The 22291-nt window shown below is 44.4% G+C and overlaps 1 protein-coding gene across 1 annotated transcript in view; it reads right to left on the bottom strand.

Annotated features, from left to right (window-relative positions):
- Positions 1-9956: 9956 nt before the first annotated feature.
- The window catches only part of LOC138293207 (di-N-acetylchitobiase-like), a 110014-nt gene continuing 97679 nt past the window's right edge, over positions 9957-22291 (bottom strand). Inside the window, exons 6-7 of the mRNA XM_069232295.1 lie at positions 14237-14398; positions 9957-11350 (exon numbers count right to left, since the gene is read on the bottom strand). Of these exons, the coding sequence (XP_069088396.1) occupies positions 11135-11350; positions 14237-14398 (378 nt within the window). The 3' untranslated portion in view covers positions 9957-11134. The remainder of the gene's footprint in view (positions 11351-14236; positions 14399-22291) is intronic.

Genomic DNA, 22291 nt, shown 5'->3' with positions numbered 1-22291 from the left:
ATTGGTTGAAGTTCCCAATGTCACTCATGGGACCTATCCTTCTTAACAAAATACCAGTAGATATCCTACAGCTACCTTGGGAAGAGGGGGGGGGGGTACATTGGCATCAAATGTCAGTGTCTTTTATTGGACAGCACATCTCGAATGTGTAATCCAATAGCTAGACAAGGCTCAACCTGATCTGGTTTGTGAAACGCTCCAGATGGGAATACAGCTAATAGAATTTATGGCAATCCCACTGGCATCCATTAAAACGCTGGTGTGTGTGCATATATATATATATATATATATATATATATATATATATATATATATATATATACACACACACACACACACACACACACCCTACGCATTGGTAAACAATTATCAGAGTATGGAAGAAGGTAACTAAACAGGATGGGCGTATATTTATGTATGCCTCTCAATTTATACCATGGCATGTATTTTATTTTCCAGCCGATAGAGATTCTTGCAGTGCTTTAAATGGGCCGGTACTGTCCGGTACTGAGTACCGGCACTTTTTTATTTTGAGAAGGAGAGTACCGGCACATCTCAAGAAAAACGTAATACTTTTCATTGGAGAGTACCGGCCCTTCTCAGAAACAAGCAGGTACTCTGGCACAGAGTACCTACACTTTATTTTTTCCATTTCAAGCACTGAATATACCCATCCGGAGTGAAAACCCCAAACACGGGGTGACTTCTTTGATGCAAGCAGGCTGAAGAGTTTGTTAACTTTTGTAATGAATGGGGGATTAGGACTACGAACTTTTTGATGTATGCTGGGCTTGCTGCTTCCATAAGAAAAAACTGTCCTGATTTTCGAGAGGAACCAGATGCTCAACATTTTGAAACAGGTGATGTTGGAATTGCAGCAAGGGGAAAATCTGGTCCCTAGGCTTTACCAAGCGCTATTGCCGCAAGGAGCTGCGAAAGTTGAGAATATGAAGAAGCAGTGGAACACGGAAATGGGGGTAGAGCTAGAGGGACAGCATTGGCATAAGGTATTACGGAATGCGAGACTAAAACTAATTTACTATAACTATGTATATAGAGCATATGAGACCCCACATCTATTACATACAATAAACCAAAAACTCTTTGAGGCTGTCCTAAATGCAGAACGTTGGTAGACACATGCATATGTGGTGGGAGGGTCGGGAGAGGAGGTAGTTGAGAAACGGAGTTCCTTGATGGGTATATCATTGCAAATGAACATTCTAGTAAACTTATTCGGTTTGGTCCTCAAGAATAAAACTACTAAACAAATGTTCAATTTTAATTGGGTCTTGCTCAAGCTAAGAAATGCACTGCTGTCAGATCGGTTAGGTAAATAGTCCCGTAAGTGCAGGAGTGGGATATTGAAATGATCAAAAGAAGATATCAATTGGGCTAATGCCGAATGTGTGGAATGCAACAAACTACAGTACCGAACTGGTGAAATGGGAATTAACTTATGGAGCGCACAAATACTCTAAGGTGTTGTGGCACTCAAAAAGGAGGGCAGGAAAAGCTCAGGAAAAACACTAAAAAGCTAGAAGGAGAAAAACTGGCCTTAAGATTTCTTCTAAACTCTGAGCAGTGCTTGATATCTGTGATAAGACGTACAGAGTGTTCCACAGTTTGGCTGTGGCAAAAAAAAAAAAAAAAGATCTGCCACCCCACTGGGGGCCGCAGATCCTGGGCACTCCCACTAACCTGTTCTAGACAGTCTCCAGCACTCTGCTGGGTGAGTACCACTTGAACTTAGAACTAAGGCCCTGATTTATACTTTTTGGGGCAAAACTGCACTAACGCAGTTTTGCAGCAAAACGTTTAGCACCGGCTTGCACCATTTCTGTGCACCATATTTATGGAATGGTTCAAACCGGTGCAAAAGGTAGGCTAGTGTAAAACAAAAAAAAAAAAAAAAAAAAAAAAAAGACGTTAGTTGGGTGGGGCTGGCGGTATGGAAGAAGGGGGTTTTACACACAAAAAATGACGTTAGGCAGGTTAGAGTAAAAAAAAAAATGACTAACCTGCCTAGAGTCATTTTCTGACACAAAACTATCCATACCACATGACTCCTGTCTTAGGAAAGACAGGAGTCATGCCCAATACCCCAGTGGCCAGGACAGGGGCCCAGGGTCCCCTGGGCATGGCCATTGCACCCAGTGCCATGTATGGGGGCCCATTTCAGGGCCCCCAATGGCACTTACCTGGGATGGGAGCCCCCATCCTCCACTGTCCCTCTGGTGTGGCTGGGGGTGTCCCTGGGGCGGGCACCTGTGGGCTTATTCCATTGTGTTCCACCATGGAACTAGGCCCACAGGTCCACTAACGCCTGCCCTGACCCAGGCATTAAAAAATGGGGCAAAGCAAGCTTTGCACTATTTTTTGACCCCTCCTCCCTCCTGTGCACCATTTTTTCATAGGAGTATAAATATGGCGTTAAGGCCATAGAGTCATTTTTTGCACGGGAACGCCTACCTTGCATCTCATTATGGCAAGGTAGGTTTCCACGTCCAAAAAATGACTAACTCTATAAATTTGGCGCTAGACGGGTCTAGCACCAAAGTATAAATATGGAGTTATTTTTGCACCGAATTAGAGTAGAAAAAAAATGACACTAATTCGGTGCAAACAGTATAAATATGCCCCTTAGACTCAGAGGACTCTGATTATGCAATGTTTGTGTCAATGCATAAAACCTTAAACAACACTTTTTTTCCTCACAACGAGCCAATGCAGGTTCCTCAAATCCTAAGACACTGCCTGATGTTTACAAATGCCCGGGATGAGTCTAGCAGCTGCAGTTTGGACCACCTGAAGTTTGTTAAGAGAAGCTTGATTGATGTTAAGGTACAATGTATTGCAATAATCCAGCAGAGATGAAACTAGAGTAAGAACAACTGCTTTGCACAGATCAACTAGGATAAAGGAAAAAACTTTCTTAAGCTCTAATAATATGAAAGAAAGAGGAAACTGTACGGCTCACTAGTGTGTCAAAGGAAAGTTTTTCATCAAAAATGACCAAGAGTTTTAGCTCCGGTGACAGGAGCAGGAGGGTGGCAGAGAGACTCCAGTCATCGGATTTTAGTTCAGATGGAATGGCGACAAATGAAAACAAAAATCTCTGTTTTGTCCGCATTAAGTTTTAGGCAGTTGCCCTTTATCCATTTACAAATTTCCAACATGTAACTTCTAAACTTTGCAGCTACCAAAATATTATCACCCGTAATGGTGACGTTAATTTGGGTGTCATTAGCACACAACAACACCTGGAAACCAAATGACTAAACAACCTAGCCAAAGATGAGAAGAACAGATCAAACCGGGTAGGGCTCAAAGACAGTCCCTAGGGAACTCCACAGGCCAAGAAGAATTTTGAGGCAAACTGAACACACAAGTGTCTGAGATCTATCTACCAGGATGGATTCCAGTTGTCAAGGAGGCTTACTAGATTGGGATTTAGTGTAAATTGAGTTAAAACAGAAGGTGCCAGACAATGAGGAACATGGCAAGCGCCACAATGGCATGGACACTGTTTACTGAAGCTTAGTGATATAACTACACACTACAATGGTACATTGTGTGAACTGTACCTTATACTTTTACTCAATGTGACAATTGTCAACTAATACATATATTGTTTGCTAGATTGAATGAGTTCCCCGCTGAAGGGGAGAAAGGTTGGGGGATGTTGTGGTTTTTCAATGTATGAAAATCAATAAAATGTTTACTTAAAAAAATATTAGATGCATACTTTCCTCTTTTACTTGAGATACACGCAAATGGTTTTGACTTGGTGTTTACACAATAACAAATCATTGCAGAGACTATAATATCCTTACAGTGAAAAGGTGAAATACTTCATCATTTGTAATGCAATTAGTTACAATCTCTTAATGGATTCGAGATTAAACAAAAAAAAAAAAAAAAAAAAAAGATTTCACAATATTTGTATTTACCAGAAAAGCATGAAATGCTAAAACCTTCTTAAAAGCACTTTAGTATACATAGGTGAAAAGTAATTTCATAATTCACATTGTAATAATTGGTTATTTATTCTCATATCTTCCCTTGAGTTTGTTTTGGTTACCTCTGTTATTGTTGATCTCACTTATTTGAAACAGTGATGTTTTTGCTGGTCATTCTGCACAAAACTGTTGATTGATACTTTATGTATAACAATTACCTAGCTTAAAGAAACCTAATACAAACTAAAATGCAAACATGTAAAATAATAAACTGTACAATAAATGTAAAAAGAAAACTCTTCAATAAACAAACTGATAGCATTAAAACAGGCCAAGTATTAGATAATCAAAAATATGCATTTCGATAAATGACAGGTCAGATGAGCGAGGCAAAAGTCTCTATTAAAAAATAGGTGACTGGTTGACTGGGATGTGAGCCGTGGTCAAGCTGCAACCACAGTCCTAGGCATTGTAAGAATCAGGCAATCCCCAAATTGACCTGGCACAGAGCAGTCAGGTTTAACTTAGAGGCAAAAAGATCCCACACCAGGTTAGAAAAATAAAACGTAATTAAATAAAACAAAAACAATTTGACAAAAATCCAATTAGTAAAACCGGAGTAATGCATTATTAGAGGAATAAAGTGAAAAATAGTGCCTAAAAGCATAAAGCGTCAACTGGGGATATCTAGTCGCACTTGACCAGGTCAAAGTCAAAAGTTCCGGCTGACCCCAATAGAGCAAGTCCCGCAAAAGTTTTAGCTTTGCAAGTTCCTGTGCCAAGAGTCCCAGCAGTCCAGACGTCACAGACAGCGGGCTGTAGCTTTGCGTTGGTCGTCCTCTGCTGGCTGTTAACACTGCAGTGCAAAAAGTCTGTCTGGCAGCAGCTCTTACTGAATTTTGATGCGAGCAGGCCCATTCGTGATCTCGAGGAGCCCAAAAGCTTGATTTTAAGAGCTCAAGAGCCACACCAAGGGCACAGGTCTAGAGAGGCATCTCTTGGGGTTCTGGAACTCATTGAAAACTGGTCCAGGATCTGCAAGGAGCCTACTAAGTCCCAGAGGCCAAGGTCAGGATGCCAGCAGACAGGCCCTCTAGGATCCTGGGTTCTATATGGAATTGCTGGTCCCCTTCTTTCCCAGGCAGGGTGCAGCATATCAGCACAACAATGCAGCAGCTCTTTCAGAGTGGCAGTCCTTTTAGCAGCACAGCAGACCTTCTTATTGACAGAAGTGTGGTAAAGTGGTGGTGATTGAGATCCAGTATTTATACCTTGTGCCGTGACTCTGGAAGGTGGAAGAAACTTCTAGACAGTGGTCCTTAACAGCAAGGGGACCCAAGCTAGCTGGGCAGATATACCCCTTTGTGTGGGAACAGGACACAGCCTATTCAAGTGTAAGTGAGGTTGTGTCTAGCTCCCCTCTCCCATCCTGCCCAGGCTGGCCCATTAAGTCGCACCTACGCTCCCACTGTATGTGGCTGTCAAGGAGAAATACAAAAACCCCAACTGTCGACTACACCTAGTCATGTGACCAGAGACAGCTTGCATGCACCAAATGGCTAAGGCAAGAGAATACTAAATTTTTAAAGTGCCATTTTCAGAATTGCAATTTAAAATCCGACTTTACCATAAGTTACTGTTTTAAATGGTGATCCCAGAGACACCAAACATGAAGGGGTTGTTGTGGGTTCCTTTCTGTGCCTAGATTGGGCACCCATATTTTAGCTCTTAGGCCCACATTCTGTGGCTTTAAGCAGCAACCATATTGTATTTGCCTTTATTCATTTTATTACATTTCAGCACAGCTCGCTTTTAGCTTTTTTTATTTTTTTTATTTTATCAGCTGCCTTTCTTAGAAAACATGCTTGTGCATGTCCTACATTTATCTGTCCCTTGCACGCATTTCACTGTGTGCCCTGCTCAAGCCTGTCATATTTATACACAAAAGTTTACTTGGAACTCCTGATCTGGGAGTTACGGAGTCAGGCTTCTAACCAGAGACATATCATCACATCAGGCCTGTTCTCAGAACACAATATGATTTGTTATATAAACACCACACAAGACGAAGAAGGGTGGAGGGGACATTCCAGTAAGCCATCTTGTGCTGTGTGCCACTTCTTCTACAGCTTTGCTGATCTTGGCCTTGTCTCTCCCGCCAACCAGGAGGACTGCCAGCAAACCAACAGTAGGCCCAGACGTGGGTCCCTTGCTCCCCATGTCGCTGGAGTCAAGCTAACCTGGCTGAAGAAGGGTGATACCCTGAAACCGGTCCCAGGATGCTTGTTTCCAGTCCAGGGGAACCTGGCTTGGCAGTTCGGGCTGAACTGTTCCCATGAGTAGCAGGGTCAAGACTGATTTGCATATGGCTCAATCCAAACTGGAATGGCATGGGGAGCAAAAAAACGATGGATTTACGCCCAGATGTCTGTACTGGGGGTGAATGTTTGACATTGCTCAGCATTAGGTCCATCACTTCTTCCTTTAGCAAAACAACAGGCAGACCCTTGCCTTTTTCCAGGTATGGGGTTGGGGCTTCTACCTTAGACTAGTACGGGCAGAAGTACTAACACTGTAATGCTCTCATGTTAGATGCTAGAGTGTAGGTAGGAATTCTTAGACTAATGATTATGTCAGGATGTTGGGGCTGTTTATCTGTTTCACTCTACTGGTCACAATCATCACAGTATTATGTTTCATCTTCCTAATAATTGCAGCTCATGCCTTTTATCATAGAATGCAGTTGCTTAAATAAATGCATTGAAACGTATCCTTCATTTCTTTGTCTGCCTTCACATGTGTGAGACTTGTGGAAATGAGAGAAAGGGGTATTAACTGTTCCACCACGACTTAGCTGAGAAGTCAGAGTGTCTTGTTTATAGGCTTCCACAAATCACCTTTACTCTATGTGTGGGTGAGGTCCTGCTAGCTAGCCGAAGAGGCCAGGCCAACAGCTTCCACTGGGTTTGGGACTGACTCAGTCACCCACATGTGGTGGTACTGCCGTCCGAAACCAAGCAGTCTTACCCCCATGGTAGGAGTTCTATGACTGGGTCAACTCTTCCCATTTGAGCTAATGTGGGTGGAACAATTAGTGCTGCAGGCCCACTAGTAGCATTTAATTTACAGGTCCTGGGCACATGTTCTGCATTCTACTAGGGACATAAAAGTAAACTCATTATGACAATGTTACTATATTTTAGGGAGAGAGCACAAGCACTTTAGCAGTGGTAAAGTGCAGAGAGTTTGAAGGGAAACAAAAATGAAATCAGAAAAAGGTGGAGGAAAAGGCAAAAAGTTTGCAGGTGGCCCTACAGTAAGGGATATATATTACCTACTGGCACTTGCCAGTAGGTAGTTATAGTTTGGACCATGTTTCCATTGAAAAAGTGTTTTTTGACTTGCCAATATCCGTGGTGTTTGACACATCTTCACAAATCATTCCCCAAAAATCACTTTAGAGAATCATGCTGTACATGGGTTGTTTTGGGGTGATCCATCAAGGGGGGCTGAGAAAAAAAAGGGGAGGTTAAAAAAAAGTGCATTTCCCATGTTAATTCTCATAGGAGCTTTGAACTCACTACAGCCTGAACCACTGGACGGAGTTACATCAAATTTGGCAGAACTGTAGCTTTTGGTACTTTTGATATTTTCTGTAAATCGGTTCAGTAGTTTTTGAGATATTAAAAGAAAAAAAATATGGATATCTAGCGTCACAAAGGCTTCGCAAATCCTCCTGATCTCATGCTGAGATCTGACTGGCTGGCAACACTTCCTGGGTGAAGTGGGCCATCTTGGGACGCAGCTTCAGCCGACTCCCAGAAAAAAGATTTAAGAAAAGAGAAAAGGGGCCAGGGTAGGGACACCCCAATCCCTTAGTTCTAGTGTTGGAGTCCCAAAGGGAACCCACCAGGGCACAAAAGCACGGGGTTGCGAATATCCGTTTAAAAAAAGAACATTTAAAGCAGTCGCCGCGCTTGTTTTAATAAAGGCCATGGGAGGGCCAGGTCCCGGGGCATATAAAAAAATAAAAATAATGGCAGGGGGAACAGAGCCCCCCTCCTAGGGCTTATTTATGTCCCGGGACTGCCACCTCCCAGGGGAATAAATGCTTATTGTGAGGGGGTGAGGGGGGCTACAGGTCCCTCCATCCCCCAAGTCCAGGGGACTGCCTCCTCCCCGTGGCTCACATTGTTATATGCATGGGCAGCCCAAACCTCCCCTTCCCCCAATGCCCCTGGATGATCACCTCCCTAGGGCAAATAATTGCTAATAAGGGGGGGGGCAGCCCCAGGGACTGCCACCTCCCATGGGCTGAATTAAGATGGTGTAGGGGGTCCATGTGGCCTCCCGGCCCTGGGGACCTCCACCTCCCCAAGGTGAAGTTAAAGGTTGGAAGAGTGGGGGGGTCGCATGGAGCCATGCCCTCAGGGTCCACTTTTGCTATGTCCCAAGATGGCCACCCCTGGAACAAAGCTGTTTGCTCTGACTTGGCAGGAGCTTTGACGGTTCCTGCCAAGTCAGAGAAACCAACTCCACTCCCAGCAGGCGAAAGCTGTCAAACAACTCTTGCTTGGAGCAGAGGTTTCCTCTGTTTCCCTGCCCACAGACAGCACAGGAAGGGGGGGTGGGGGGGGGGGTAGGGAGGCTGCGCAACCCACCTCTTCTAAAAAAAAATATATATTTATATATATATATTTGTGTGTGTGTGTGTATGTATGTATGTAAAGGCTAGGCCACGAGGGATGGGGTCCCCAGGGCCAAGATCAGCCCAGGTAGGATGGGCTGCATTTCCCCTCTCCCCCAAAAGAACAATATATGTTAAGGTTGGGCTCTGGGGATGGGGCCCCTGGGGCCAAAATCAGCTAGGGATTTCAGATTGTTTTTCAATATGGAATTGTGAAGTGAACACACTTGCTTTGCCAAGCCAAGAAGTTTGGATCATTTGTCGTTTCCAGAAGTGCGCTTCAACTGGGGCACCTGCTACGTTTATATTTGTAAGTGCTTTCTATTGAGGCTTAATTTCCAGTCTCAGCCCATGGACCCCATCCAACAGGGCCCGAATGCCACTAAATGGAGGAGAGGAGCTGTGTGGTCACTAGCCGATTTTGGCCCTGGGGACCCCATTCCCCGGGCCCACCCTTATATTTTATATTTCTGGGGAGGGGGGAGTCACGGCAGGGGCACGAGTTGTAGTTACCTTAGGCTGCAAGTTATAGTTACTTGAAATATTTCGAACTATAACTGCTGAATTTCTCTGGTTTTGTGCGAGTAAATTCAGAACCTAACTATAACGCCCCTGTAACCTTTGCTTTTTTTGTTTTTAAAGTGTATATGTATATATATATATATATATATATATATATATACACATACACACTCCTGCATATCTCAGTGCAGACTGGAAAAAAATCTCAATATCATAAGGTTGTAACATCTCCTCTAGTCACCTCTCGCCATGAGACATAGTTGTATGTTGTTTATCCTAATTAGCTCTCACAGAGTTAATTTTAGCATTTGTTACACTATAGAAGCTGTTTCCAGCAAAATGCAGAGCTTTACAGAGGAGCTTTATCAGGTACTGCATGTGATGCGTCTGCTCCTAGGATTCACAAATCTATGCGGACTAGAAAAGCATGATCAGCAAAGTTGCAGTCCACTGAAAGCACACAAAGTCTATCGTTTTTGCAATAGCACACAACACATTGTATTTGTTATTACTTTTTTCCTCTGTCAAGAAATTAATTTTTGTATCACAAATTGTAGTCCGGATTTGCTCCACGTCATCTTCCTTTGTATTGTTTGTAAATTGATAAAAGAAGTCTAGTAATATGCACCTTCAAACTGGTGAGGAACATGAAAAACACGTGTTGAGCGATGACACTCTTACATTCGGCAGTGTGTATGCATGGGACCCAGGCAACTCACAAGACTGGCACATCAAAGGCAGTACAGATTAAACATAGATTTTACAAAAAACAGCAACTCTGTGAATAGGCATTCACTTTAGCTTTATTAATTTGTTCACAGTCTCTTCTTGTCGTAGTAAAGGACATGCATCTGATGATACCATGCCACCCAGAGAACATATAGGTATCAGTAAGCTAGGCCTCCGGGTTTCTGAAAGAATATGATAAATTAGGTTTAACAACTTTAGTCGCTCCAGTAGTATCTGGCTTGCTTCATTGTAGCCACACATAACCCAAAGCTGACTCTGAAGTGACTTATGTTATCGGAACAATCAGGGAATCAGTACTTTTGAATTGTTGATCAAATACTTAGCCTTTTTTTCAGATTATAAGATGATGCTAAATGAATCTCTAACAAGATGGATAATATGCACATCAAGTCTCAACTTGGAGAACTGGACAGTCTTTCCACCAGTGTCATCACCGTATATTTTTTTGCAGCTTGCAGAGAAGATGGTGTATAAACCTTATACAGATGCAGCAGAAGGGGAGTGAGAGACCAGGCCCTGCGGCACAACTCTGAGGATTAGTTATGGTTTGTAACACAACTGTCTATACTACACTCTAGACTCTAAAAACAGAACTGTACCATCTACAATCAAAATTATCCGGACAGACTATTTTTGTTGTATACAAAGGTGAGACCCAGGCATGCATACAGACTGTGAGCTCGTTTAAATGGTCTTAATACTGACGGTGATAAAAATATTGTTTTCGCAGGGTATCCCAACACAATTGGTTAGAAACAGTGTTTTCAAAATACTCATACAACTTATTCTCTAATCATGCCGAGTAAAGCCAAAAAACAGAGCCACTTCATCAATTCTTTCTCATTTAAGAACAATTAAAAGCAACATTCCAAAATAGTAAAGAACTATTTTACATCTGTGTGCTTTTTTTTTTTAATTATTATTGTGGAATCTCTAGCATCCCTGCAATAATGAGTCGGTTACCTTTCTAGAAATCCATATAAAAAGATCAAATTTAGGGGCAGATGCGAGTGTGTGCTTAGTATTCCTTGCCATGAAAACGTAGTAAAGAAACAGCTCTGGGTTTGTACAATCGCGGCATTCACATCTACGGCTCTGCTTTCATGCACAGGAAATAAAATGTTACTACTGTAAATTATTACTGTAAATTTGTATTCATCCTATATTTTCTCTTTAAGTCACATGATGGCAGTGGATTGATCTCCATTTACTGTTAAGACAGTGGAGCACTGTGATTGGCTCGCTGGGGTCTTAGGGCGTTCCACATGTCTTCAGTTTGCTGTTTTGCCACCGGGTCACTGGAGTAGTCCAGGAGATTACCATTCCACATCCCAATGCCCCTGAGACCACGCTCTGCTACATATGCCGCCTTCAAGGAAATACTCCGAGGGTCATCATACCATACTTGATGAAAAATCCCTTCGGTGTCCTGAACAAAAATGACAAGAATATCTATGAGTACAAAATTATATTTCAGCAGCTTTTCGTGGTGCTAAGTTTAAGGCATTACGTCCTTCACAAGTGTCTTAAGGCTGCCCACATTCATTTGTTAGGCACTATCCTTTACGTAAAGGCTTATTTTGCAAATTATTTTTTGTGTTTACAAAAAAACAAAAACAAAGAAACAGTACAGGGGTCCTTGTCTCATAATAAAAGTGTACTTACATGCACGGTCAAATATTTCATGGAGTAGAAAAAGTTAACTCATTTTTTGGCTTTAAGTAACTTGCTATTGGACCAAATTTTAAAATGAAACAATATTATTATGTACTCTTCTAAACATGAAGATAAATTGCTCATTTACCATTTTTTTTTATTCAACTTTAAAATACTAGTCAAGTGGCAAACCTAACTTCATTAAACTGCTTGCTTTCCCTGGTCACTTTTCCAAACATATTAGATTTATCCAACTATCAAATGCAGATTTTTGAAGAGGTCTCTGTAATTCTTGACCAACCCTTAGCTTTATTACTGAGAAGACTCAGTGGATTCATGCTAATACTGCAGGACTGTGTTAGACTCATGGTTACAGGTTTCAACCCCTCGGTTCCCCTCCACTATCTTCCTTTTGAAGTTGCTAAAAAGAGCGCCACTGAGTTAGGAAAAAAAGAAACAAATTCTTTCAAGATAGTGCGCTTTAGAAAAACACAAGTTCAATTATATCAAATCGTACTATAGTGGATGAATGGCATATCAAACTGCGGATAAGTGCTTGGTTTTAAGAGTGTTTATTTGCTGTGTGAACTAAGTAGGAAGCTTTTGGGTGTGGTTAGTAAATGACAATAAGGCTGCTCTTGTATTGTTTTAGGTCATTGAGCCTTAATATGCAAAGGCAAGAAAAGGAATGAGAGTTTCTACCTAGGTCTATTGTCGTGCCCAATAGTGCGGTCTCAAAAGAATCCACCTAAAAGCGATAGAGGAGCAACCTACGCCATGTCCCAAATAAAGGCAGTCATGCAGATATTCTATGTAATTACCCCGGAGCAACTGGTGAGTGACCCCCAAGGCATGCACTATATGCGGTCATTCATGGTAGGTGGTCTTAATACAGGAGGCCCTCCCCAAGCGAGGAGTAGCCCAGAGGCCTGCACAGTCATACACTATGCTATGGTCACGGCTCTGGACATGGGAGCAACCCACTGGAGTAAATTGCTACAGTCGCCCTAAAAGTCAAGGAGGATACACCCAGGAGTAAGAGGAGAGAAATCTAGGGGCATGCACTAGTTACAGACAACCTGCATCAATACCATATTGGGTGCATCCAAGAGCAGGCAGTGCCCCCCCAGATTTCAGAGTTTTGCTTGCTAGGGGGCATCACGAAGTAGCAGGGAAACTGCAAGTGACATGCTGGTTATAGGCAGCCAGAATGAGTCAAAACAGCGTTTATTTAGTTGTTGCAGGCATGCCAGGACAAATGCCTCATATAGTCTCAGGAGGCTAAAGAGGACCAGTCTAACGCATATAGTGATTGTGAGCAGCCTGGGAAAATACCTATGGAGTGCAACCAGCAGCGACAGAGAAGCAACACATGGCATGCACTGGTTGCAGGCAGTCAGCAGAAAGGCCCAGTTGGTCCACCCAGGTGTGACAGCGGAGCAGCCTATTGTGTGCAGTGGTAAAAGGCATCCAAAATAAATGCTGTATATGGTACACCAAAGCATCTGAGGAGCTGGCCATGGCTTGCTCTGGCTAAAGGCAGACACTGCAGATGTCCTACAGAGTAGAGTCAGGAGTGATTGAGGAAAGGGTCCTATAACATGCAATGGGTGCAGACAGTTGGGGTAACTGCTCTCTGGAGTCAATCCGAAGTGACCAGATCGCAATAACAGTGGCAATCTTGTGTTCCTGGTAATAACAACTCTGGAGGCAGGTTAGAGGTATTGGAGGAACATAATTAATGTGTTAGGCAACCTGGTGGAGAGAAGGACTGCAGCGAAGGATAGGTGTGGGGTGGATATAAAGAGGCAGGAAATCATGTTCTGGGTCTTACTAGGGCCAAAAACGGAAAATGCTCTTAGCCTCTTACTCCTGCACCTGGATGACCAAGCTTGAAGCTTTGGAAAAAAAAAGTTAAGCATGGAGGTGGCTATCGATTTCTAGGAGAGGAGGTTCAGAGACCTAGTCACATGACCCGGGGGCTTAACACAACAGACAGGGAGGCAGGGCAGCTGCAAGGTCTGAGAAACTAGAGGAGGGAAACCAGAAATGCAAAAAAAAAAAAAAAAAAAAAAATTAGGTCAATGCATGCATGAAAGTATCTTCCCCACTGTTTTTTTTTTCAAAAAAGGAAAAATAAAATAACGTACAATACGCTCATTTTATTTTTCCTTGTTGGGCGGGCCAGGGCCAGAGGGAGGGGGCCCGAGGAGGGCTATGTGCACACAAAGTGCGCATGTCTTTTTGGCCGGCTGAGTTCAGCTGGCCAAAAAGACATGCACACTTTGCGTGTTTTCTACCTGGCTGTATAGCACAGCTGGGTAGAGAACATGCACAGGCTCCCATTCCCAGCCTGAGCGCCGAATCAGGCCGCCTAGACCAATCACAAGCGTCTCCCATCTAAGGTAAGTGTTTCTTTCTTTCTTTATTTTTTTAAACTCCCCCTCCTTCCCTTCCACCTGGTCCCTTTGCACCCCGTCCCGCCACACCTGGTCAGTAGCAGCTGCCACTGGTGAAATGAACATACAGAAAACATGCAATCTATTTATGCTCCTAATACAGGGGTTTATTGCTTAGAATACAAAATACAAAGCACAAACGCATGCTGACAAACATAACGATGTATGTGTCACTTAGCATTCCCTGACCTTCCACTCACCCTGTAATTGTAATAGGGAGCCATCTGCTGTTCATCCCAAAGTCTACCAGATATTGAACTGTTGACTTGCTTCATGATAGCCTTGTATGGGACCTGCCGTCCTGCTGCATCACTGCAGGGAGCTCCTCGGAAAGGCACTTTCTTCAATGTGCATTTGCCATCCTGAAAAATGAACATGCATAGAAGTCAGCAGAGTTCTTTTCACTTCCATTGTCAGAAAATAAAACGAGAACAGCTGAACGCAAAATAGCATATGACAAACCATACAGATTGTAAATAGTCAAAGTGTGACATGGGCAAAAGAGCTGTCAGGCTTGCAGGGCAATGTTTCAATATCAGCTTCACATTATGAGGGAATGCACCAACTCTGACTATATTCAAGGAAGACAATGGGAGGAAAACATTATTTCTCTTTTTTTTCCTTTCACTAGGGCATAACACCTAATTTTGTTCCATGATTGGATCTTGCATATATTCATTCACATGCTTGAATCATTCCCTGTTGTCATGCTGGGAATCCAGTGGAGTCTCAAATAGCACTAAACAGTGTTAAAACAGGCACATGCCCCAACAATTGTGTTTGTTTAGTAGATAATCCAATTTATCTGAAACAATCCAAACTTCAGCCAACAAGGTGGAAGTGCTTGCTCGCCAACTTACCCTAATGGACTCCATAGCACGCATTGTATCCTCAAGATCTCTGTTATAATCTCTCACTGACTTTATCCTGCTACTTTTCTGGACTGCCCTTGGTATGAACCAGCGCTTCCTTCACCTTTCAGAGAACTACAAGTTGTTTCAGGGTAGATCCTTCAAATATGACCTCTGCTTTCTATGCCAAGGAAACCTCTCTTCTGTAACCAACTGACTGTATGATTGACTGAGAGAAAAAAAAAATCTCTTTCCAAATCCTGTTCTACCTTTAGACAGAAAAAGATCTATACTGAAGAGCCACATCAACAATGCATTACTTGCTTTTATCCAGCACACAAGACTTCACACAGTGACATTTGTAAGACTTTTTGTTCTAAGACTCTGAAGTATTGGGCGAGAAGGTTTCCACGTTATTTCTTAGAAAAGAAGAAAAAAATACTCTCCTTTGAAAGGGGATGTCCCTTTTGTCTGGAAAGGATGCTGTGAAATGTGCTCCACCGAGCAATTCCACGAAGACAGTGCAAAACAGGAAACAGGTAAGGTTTCCAGAGCTGGACTGGATATCTAAACTGCCTGCAGCCACATCCTCACAGGAAAGCACTGGCATTTCCTCTGAAAACATTCCAGGAAGAGTAAGCACCAACCTGCGCAAAGACACAGCCCAAACATCCAAATCCTATGATGACCTGGCTCATCTATCATCCCCATCAGTGACGTTCAAGTCATCCTTATCAGTGAAGAAAAAAAGACCACTGTCGTCAACAGCATTCCCTTTGTAATCAAAGACACAAGCCTCATTGAAGACTGATGAAATGATCAACAATGACCCCATCAACGGCGACAAAATCGTTAATGGCAACATTGTCAAAAACCACTATAAGGATGTCTCTGCTTCCAATGACTAAGATGCTGCCATCCACGACAACACCTTTCACAATGGGCTTTCTTACAGCTACCTTTTCACTCACCAACATGACCGCAAGCTTGCCCACCCAGATTCTGGACTCTGAACTAGAGGAAGATCTCAGTTATCAGGGTGCCTCAGAGACTAACTACAGTCCTACACGACTGGTTATGTGCTACGTTCCTGATTTTGAAGAAACCCTAGATGAAGAGAAAACTTATCAAGAATATGAATATCAGTCACAGACCTTAGCTGATAACCCTCCTCGATCATATGGTCTTCCTAATAATGGTAGAGACAGAGTTCTCGCAGGTGCTAGTTGCATTTCTGTCAGCTTGACAACAAATTACTTCCTCAGCACCCTGCAAGGTAACTTGCATCCTCTCCACCCTCGACACCTGCTTTACTACTCTACTTCTGCCTCTGCCACCTATGATTTCTCCACCATCCCCACCTTTAATGGAAACACTTCTCAGAGTTATCAACCAACCGTCTGTCCGTCAACTCCTGCGGTCATGTGGGATGAAGACTTACTGGATTCTGTGCATGGGCAGCATGCACCATGTGGCTTATTTGAAGGAGCTTACATATCATCCAATGGATGGAGATCTTTGACTGTGTAAATCTTACCACTGCAAGAAATGATTCAGTGCAAATTAGGTGCCCTGTAGGCTTCTTTTCTTAGGTTATTGCTAACACAGGAAACAAAGACTGCATTTGTTGCATTGTAAGGCAATGTGAGGTAGCCGAAATAAAACAATTAATGATTATATAGGTAGACTAAGTCTACCTATACACGTGTTGTTCTTATATATACAGCCCTACGAGCCTTGTAGGCACTGTATTACACATCTAAACCGCAGCAACACTTTGTTTATTCCAGACAGAAAGGACGCACTGGAAATTCAGGATGGAAATGCTCCATTCACTATCAGAGTCATACTGAGGAAAACTGCAAAAAGGACAGATTTCCTGTTCTATCTTGTCACAAATAGTGACAAGGCCTGAGAATTGGTGTATCCTTGTGAACAAATCATTGTAAAATTGTGGAAGTCAAGAGACTGAAATTTGAAATGTGTCAACGAGCTCTGAGCTAGATAATGCACCCTTCAGTGGAACCACCTTGATCTCACTGGAGGTTGCAAATTTAAAATGGGTATGAGTCAAGATAAGTAACCTATCCACTACACCACAAACATGACACAAACTCTGAACATGCGAAGAGAAGATGGTGCCTTACTGAAATGTCACTAGCTGCACTATGCTGGAAGACACTGTTTTTTCAATCTTATAGGTGTCAGTCCCCACAAAATAAGACCTAGAAGACTCCTCTCTTGCAGTGTTTTTTCGATATGTGAGAATCAAAAGACCAGAAACCAAATGTAAGCCATTTTGTCTTTACATGTTGCACAACAAACCTACACTTGACCCATGACCCATAGGCGCTGGAAGTAAAGGTTTTGGGTTGCTGCAGCATTTACAAAGTAACCATGCTGAAGGTCAGGGATGAAGTAGCAGTAGAGAAGCCTTTAATTTATTTTTGGTTTTATCTTGTTACATTGCTGCGAGTTCAAAGACAAAAGGTCAAGTGTCCTACTATGTCTTCTGACAACTGACTACTTCCTCTTTTAACAGAGATTGTTGTTTATGTGATGCAAAGTCAGAGGATTTTAAAGTAAATTGTGCCACAACCTTGGTGGGGTACAGGTAGTTTGAAAGAACAAGCGGTAGGTTGTACAGGTATATCAGGAAATTAGGAAAGCACTAATAATGCTAATTTTTCTTGTCATTCAGAAGAGTGATGGAAACAAATATTTAATAGGAATAAAACAAACGTATACACTTTACTTCGTGATGCACGAAGGATAAATAATAACTGAAACAGGATCTCCACAATCATCCTTTGTGCGCTACATAGTTTTGCCAGTAAAACTGCACATCTGTGCAAATTTAGTGGCCTTTTCAATGGAAATGTGATGCATGTAAATGTCAGGGATCTACTACACCATGCTTCAGTGATGTATTTTCAACAGTGTGCTCCAAAATGCACCACTGGCTACACACCTCAATCTTACCATGCTCCTGCTGAATGGACATGGGTAATATAGTGCTCTGTGGGGCCGTTAGATTTCCACAATCCCCATGACTTTAGTGGTTTAATATTGATGGCAGCAACCCCACAGTGAAAATCGTTACAGCACCACTGACTAGACCACCTCGAGAACTTAGACATGGAATTGAAAAATCCCAAAGGTGTTTTGCCTCAATAAACCGACTGAAATATTTACTGCAAAATATACGTCAATACAGAGTTAATAATAGTAAATCTACATTTAACTTGACAACTGGACTTGGCAACCAACTCGAGTAAAGTATAGAACATTCAGAACAATTTTGAGAATTGCATATTATTCCGAGGGTCAAACTTCTAGTCCTTGAATGTCTCGCGAAATCCCAAGCTTCCAAGGCCAGTCACAGGAACTGCTGGGCTTGTTTCACAACATTTTAGAATAGCCTGGGTTTCTTGCTCTAGCGTTAGTTATCGGTGCTTTAATGGGGACTGCCCTTGGAAAAGGCCACACCCAAGACTTTGGAGATAAAAACAAAAAAAACACAAAATACAAGCTGACGTGAACCCAAAACGCAGCAGCCACGCAGAACAAGAACTAGATTCATAAATAAATTCACTGAAATCGAGCTCAATGTACAGCAAAACAGATTTTTTTAAATAATGTATTAAAGGGAAAATCCTGTATTTTTGCGATGGGTGAAGTGTTCCTTGACCTGGTACAATGACAAGGTGTAAAAGGCTGTATTGTAGGCGGGGGTCAAAGGCAAAGAATCGATCGGCAGGTGCACTGGCTGTGCGCCACAAAAAGGTGGGGCACTATCAGTGCGCCCGCTGATGGCAGCCCTCTGGAGGAGGGCCCCCGACATCCCCCTGTAGATGGGTGCAGTCACTCACTGCACCCGCCTCATAGGGGATCTCTCTCCCCTCTTTAAAGTGCAGGCGGGTTGCCGCCTGCTCACTGAAACATGGAGTGTCTGTTTCAAGGCTACTCCTTATTTCACTTGGATGCGCTGCCCCCAGGCGCAAGTTTGTGGCTGCCTCGTGGGAAGCACATTCATGCTAATACGGTACATTCTCTGTGCGCTGAGAGCATCTTTTGAAAGGTGCACTCGGCCCAGACAAGGAAAATGCACCATATGTGTAGTACGCCCCCAGGTATCCATCGATTGCCAAGGTAGCCTCAGTTATAAAAACAATTTCCAAGAACTCTGTTTCACAGTCTATTTTAAAACTGAAGGCAGTATTTCATTAAATACCTTTCTCCTTTTAGTCTAGGGCAAGGACGTTCTAGTCTAGTCTACAAGGACAACACGTTGATTTGTATGTTTTTTTTTTAACTTTACATATTGAGCTGGGAAAACGTATTTCTTAAAATAGCATGTAATGGGTTCACCACTCCATAGCAGGAGTCTAGAAAACAAAGCCAGGCAACCTCTCCAGGTCGAACCGTACTTCTTATGAACGAGTGTTACATGAACATGTGATTTACCTGTTTTTCTCATGGAGACTGCAAAAAACAGACGTTTTCCCTAAGGGCAAAGCAAAGACAAACACTTTGCCTCCTGGGCAGGCATGGATGAGCGCCCTTGGTAACCAAACCTTTTATTCTCGGGGGAGATAGTTGCTATATAATCATCCAACAGAGTGTCTGCTCTCAAAAACGTTAGCACCTGAAGTAAACACTGTCGAATGCCCTCCGAGCAGGCACTAGAGGTTCTGGTTTTTGCAGCTGTCCGAGCTTGTCCCGATTCTGTTCCTTAAAACGTGCGGAGATTGTATGCCAAAAGGTGGGCCTCGTCCCAGTAACTAATTTATATTATTTAAAAAAAAGTGGCAGGGCCCAACATTTTCATTTTACGGGTCACCACCGCCCACTGTCAGCGCCGATGCACTGTGGCATCGCTGACCCTTCCTGACGCCTCAAATGCCTTCGAAAAATGTATGTTATTATCTGGGTCATAAGTATGGCTCTGTGTAAAATGGCTCACTGTGCCCAGCGGACTGAAATCGCTTCATGGGCTTTTTTCATGTTTGTGGGCTCGTTTTATGGTCTGATGGGCCAGGTTTTACTGTTGATTTCCCTCCTATTACTACACACACTGCCTGCAACTACACACAAGTGCCCGCATTCCGCCAGACCTTGCAAAATCAAATCAAATCAAATCATTAACATTTATAAAGCGCGCTACTCACCCGTGCGGGTCTCAAGGCGCTAGGGGGGAAAGGGGGGGGGTTATCGCTGCTCGAACAGCCAAGTCTTTAGGAGTCTCCGGAAAGCGGAGTGGTCCTGGGTGGTCCTGAGGCTGGTGGGGAGGGAGTTCCAGTTCTTGGCCGCCAGGAAGGAGAAAGATCTCCCACCCGCCGTGGAGCGGCGGGTGCGAGGGACGGCAGCAAGTGCGAGGCCAGCGGAGCGGAGGGGGCGGGTGGGGACGTAGAAGCCGAGGCGTCTGTTGAGGTATTCCGGTCCCTTGTTGTGGAGGGCTTTGTGTGCGTGGGTGAGAAGACGGAAGGTGATCCTTTTGCTGACTGGGAGCCAATGCAGGTGTCTCAGGTGTGCGGAGATGTGGCTGTTGCGGGGTACGTCGAGGATGAGGCGGGCCGAGGCGTTTTGGATGCGTTGCAGGCGGTTTTGGAGTTTGGCGGTGGTCCCGGCGTAGAGGGTGTTGCCGTAGTCCAGGCGACTCGTGACAAGGGCGTGGGTCACGGTTTTTCTGGTGTCGGCGGGGATCCAGCGGAAGATCTTGCGGAGCATGCGGAGAGTGAGGAAGCAGGCGGAGGACACGGCGTTGACTTGCTTGGTCATGGTGAGAAGAGGGTCCAAGATGAAGCCGAGGTTGCGGGCGTGGTCTGCGGGGGTCGGTGCGGTGCCGAGGGCCGTGGGCCACCAGGAGTCGTCCCAGGCGGACGGGGTGTTGCCGAGGATGAGGACTTCCGTTTTTTCAGAGTTCAGCTTTAGGCGGCTGAGCCTCATCCAATCTGCGACGTCCTTCATACCCTCTTGTAGGTTGGTCTTGGCGCTGGCGGGGTCCTTGGTGAGGGAGAGTACAAGTTGGGTGTCGTCGGCGTAGGAGGTGATGATGATGTCGTGCTTGCGTGCGATGTCGGCGAGGGGGCTCATGTAGACATTGAAGAGTGTCGGGCTGAGCGATGAGCCTTGAGGTACGCCGCAGATGATCTTGGTGGGTTCTGAGCGAAACGGAGGGAGGTAAACTCTTTGGGAGCGGTTAGCGAGGAAGGAGGCGATCCAGTCTAGGGCCTGGCCTTGGATCCCGGTGGAGCGTAGGCGGGTGATTAGGGTGCGGTGACAGACGGTGTCAAAGGCAGCCGAGAGGTCGAGGAGAATGAGGGCGACTGTTTCACCGTTGTCCATCAGGGTTCTGATGTCGTCTGTGACTGAGATGAGGGCGGTTTCCGTGCTGTGGTTGGTTCGGAATCCGGTTTGTGAAGGGTCGAGCAGGTTGTTGTCTTCCAGGAAGGTGGTCAGCTGTTTGTTGACGGTCTTTTCTATTACCTTGGCTGGGAAAGGTAGAAGAGAGATGGGGCGGAAGTTTTTCAGGTCGCTTGGGTCAGCCGTAGGTTTCTTTAGTAGGGCGTTGACTTCAGCGTGCTTCCAGCATTCGGGGAAGGTAGCAGAAGAAAAAGAAGAGTTGATGACGGTCTGGAGGTGCGGGGCGATGATGTCGTCGGCTTTGTTAAAGATGAAGTGCGGGCAGGGGTCCGAAGGGGCGCCGGAGTGGATAGAGTTCATGATGGATTTGGTTTCTTCCGTGTTGATGTGGGTCCAGTTGTTGAGGGTGATGTCCGGGGAAGCGGGTTCAGTGGTGTATGGTTGGGTCTGGTGTCCGAAGCTGTTGTGGAGGTCGCTGATCTTGCGATGGAAGAAAGTGGCGAGGGATTCGCACAAATCCTGTGAGGGCGTGACGGCGTTGGCGCTGGCGCTGGGGTTGGAGAACTCTTTGACGATGCTGAAGAGTTCTCTGCTGTTGTGGCTGTTTTTGTCTAGTCTGTCGGTGAAAAAGTTCCTTTTGGCAGTGCGGATCAGGTGGTGGTGTTCGCGTGTAGCGTTCTTGAGGGCGGTCATGTTGTCTGCGGTGTGGTCCTTGCGCCAGGCCTTCTCAAGGGCACGACAAGTTTTCTTTGATTCTTTGAGGGTGTCAGAGAACCAGAGAGGTTTTTTGGTGTTGGTCTGTCGATGCGTGCGTTTGAGGGGAGCAAGGTTGTCAGCGCAGTTGGAGATCCAGTTTGTGAGGTTGGGAGCTGCGTCGTTGGGGTCGGTGGTGAGGGTGGGTTGGTTGGCGGCAAGAGCGGAGAAGAGTTGCTCTTCAGGGATCTTGTTCCACTGTCGACGAGGGGTGGGTTGAGTGCGGAGGTGGGAGGTCTCGCGTCGGAATGTGAAGTGGACGCAGCTGTGGTCGGTCCAGTGTAG

The sequence above is a fragment of the Pleurodeles waltl genome, chromosome 4_2, assembly GCF_031143425.1.
Source record: "Pleurodeles waltl isolate 20211129_DDA chromosome 4_2, aPleWal1.hap1.20221129, whole genome shotgun sequence".
NCBI lineage: Eukaryota > Metazoa > Chordata > Amphibia > Caudata > Salamandridae > Pleurodeles > Pleurodeles waltl.
This window is presented reverse-complemented; position numbering and strand designations above follow the sequence as displayed.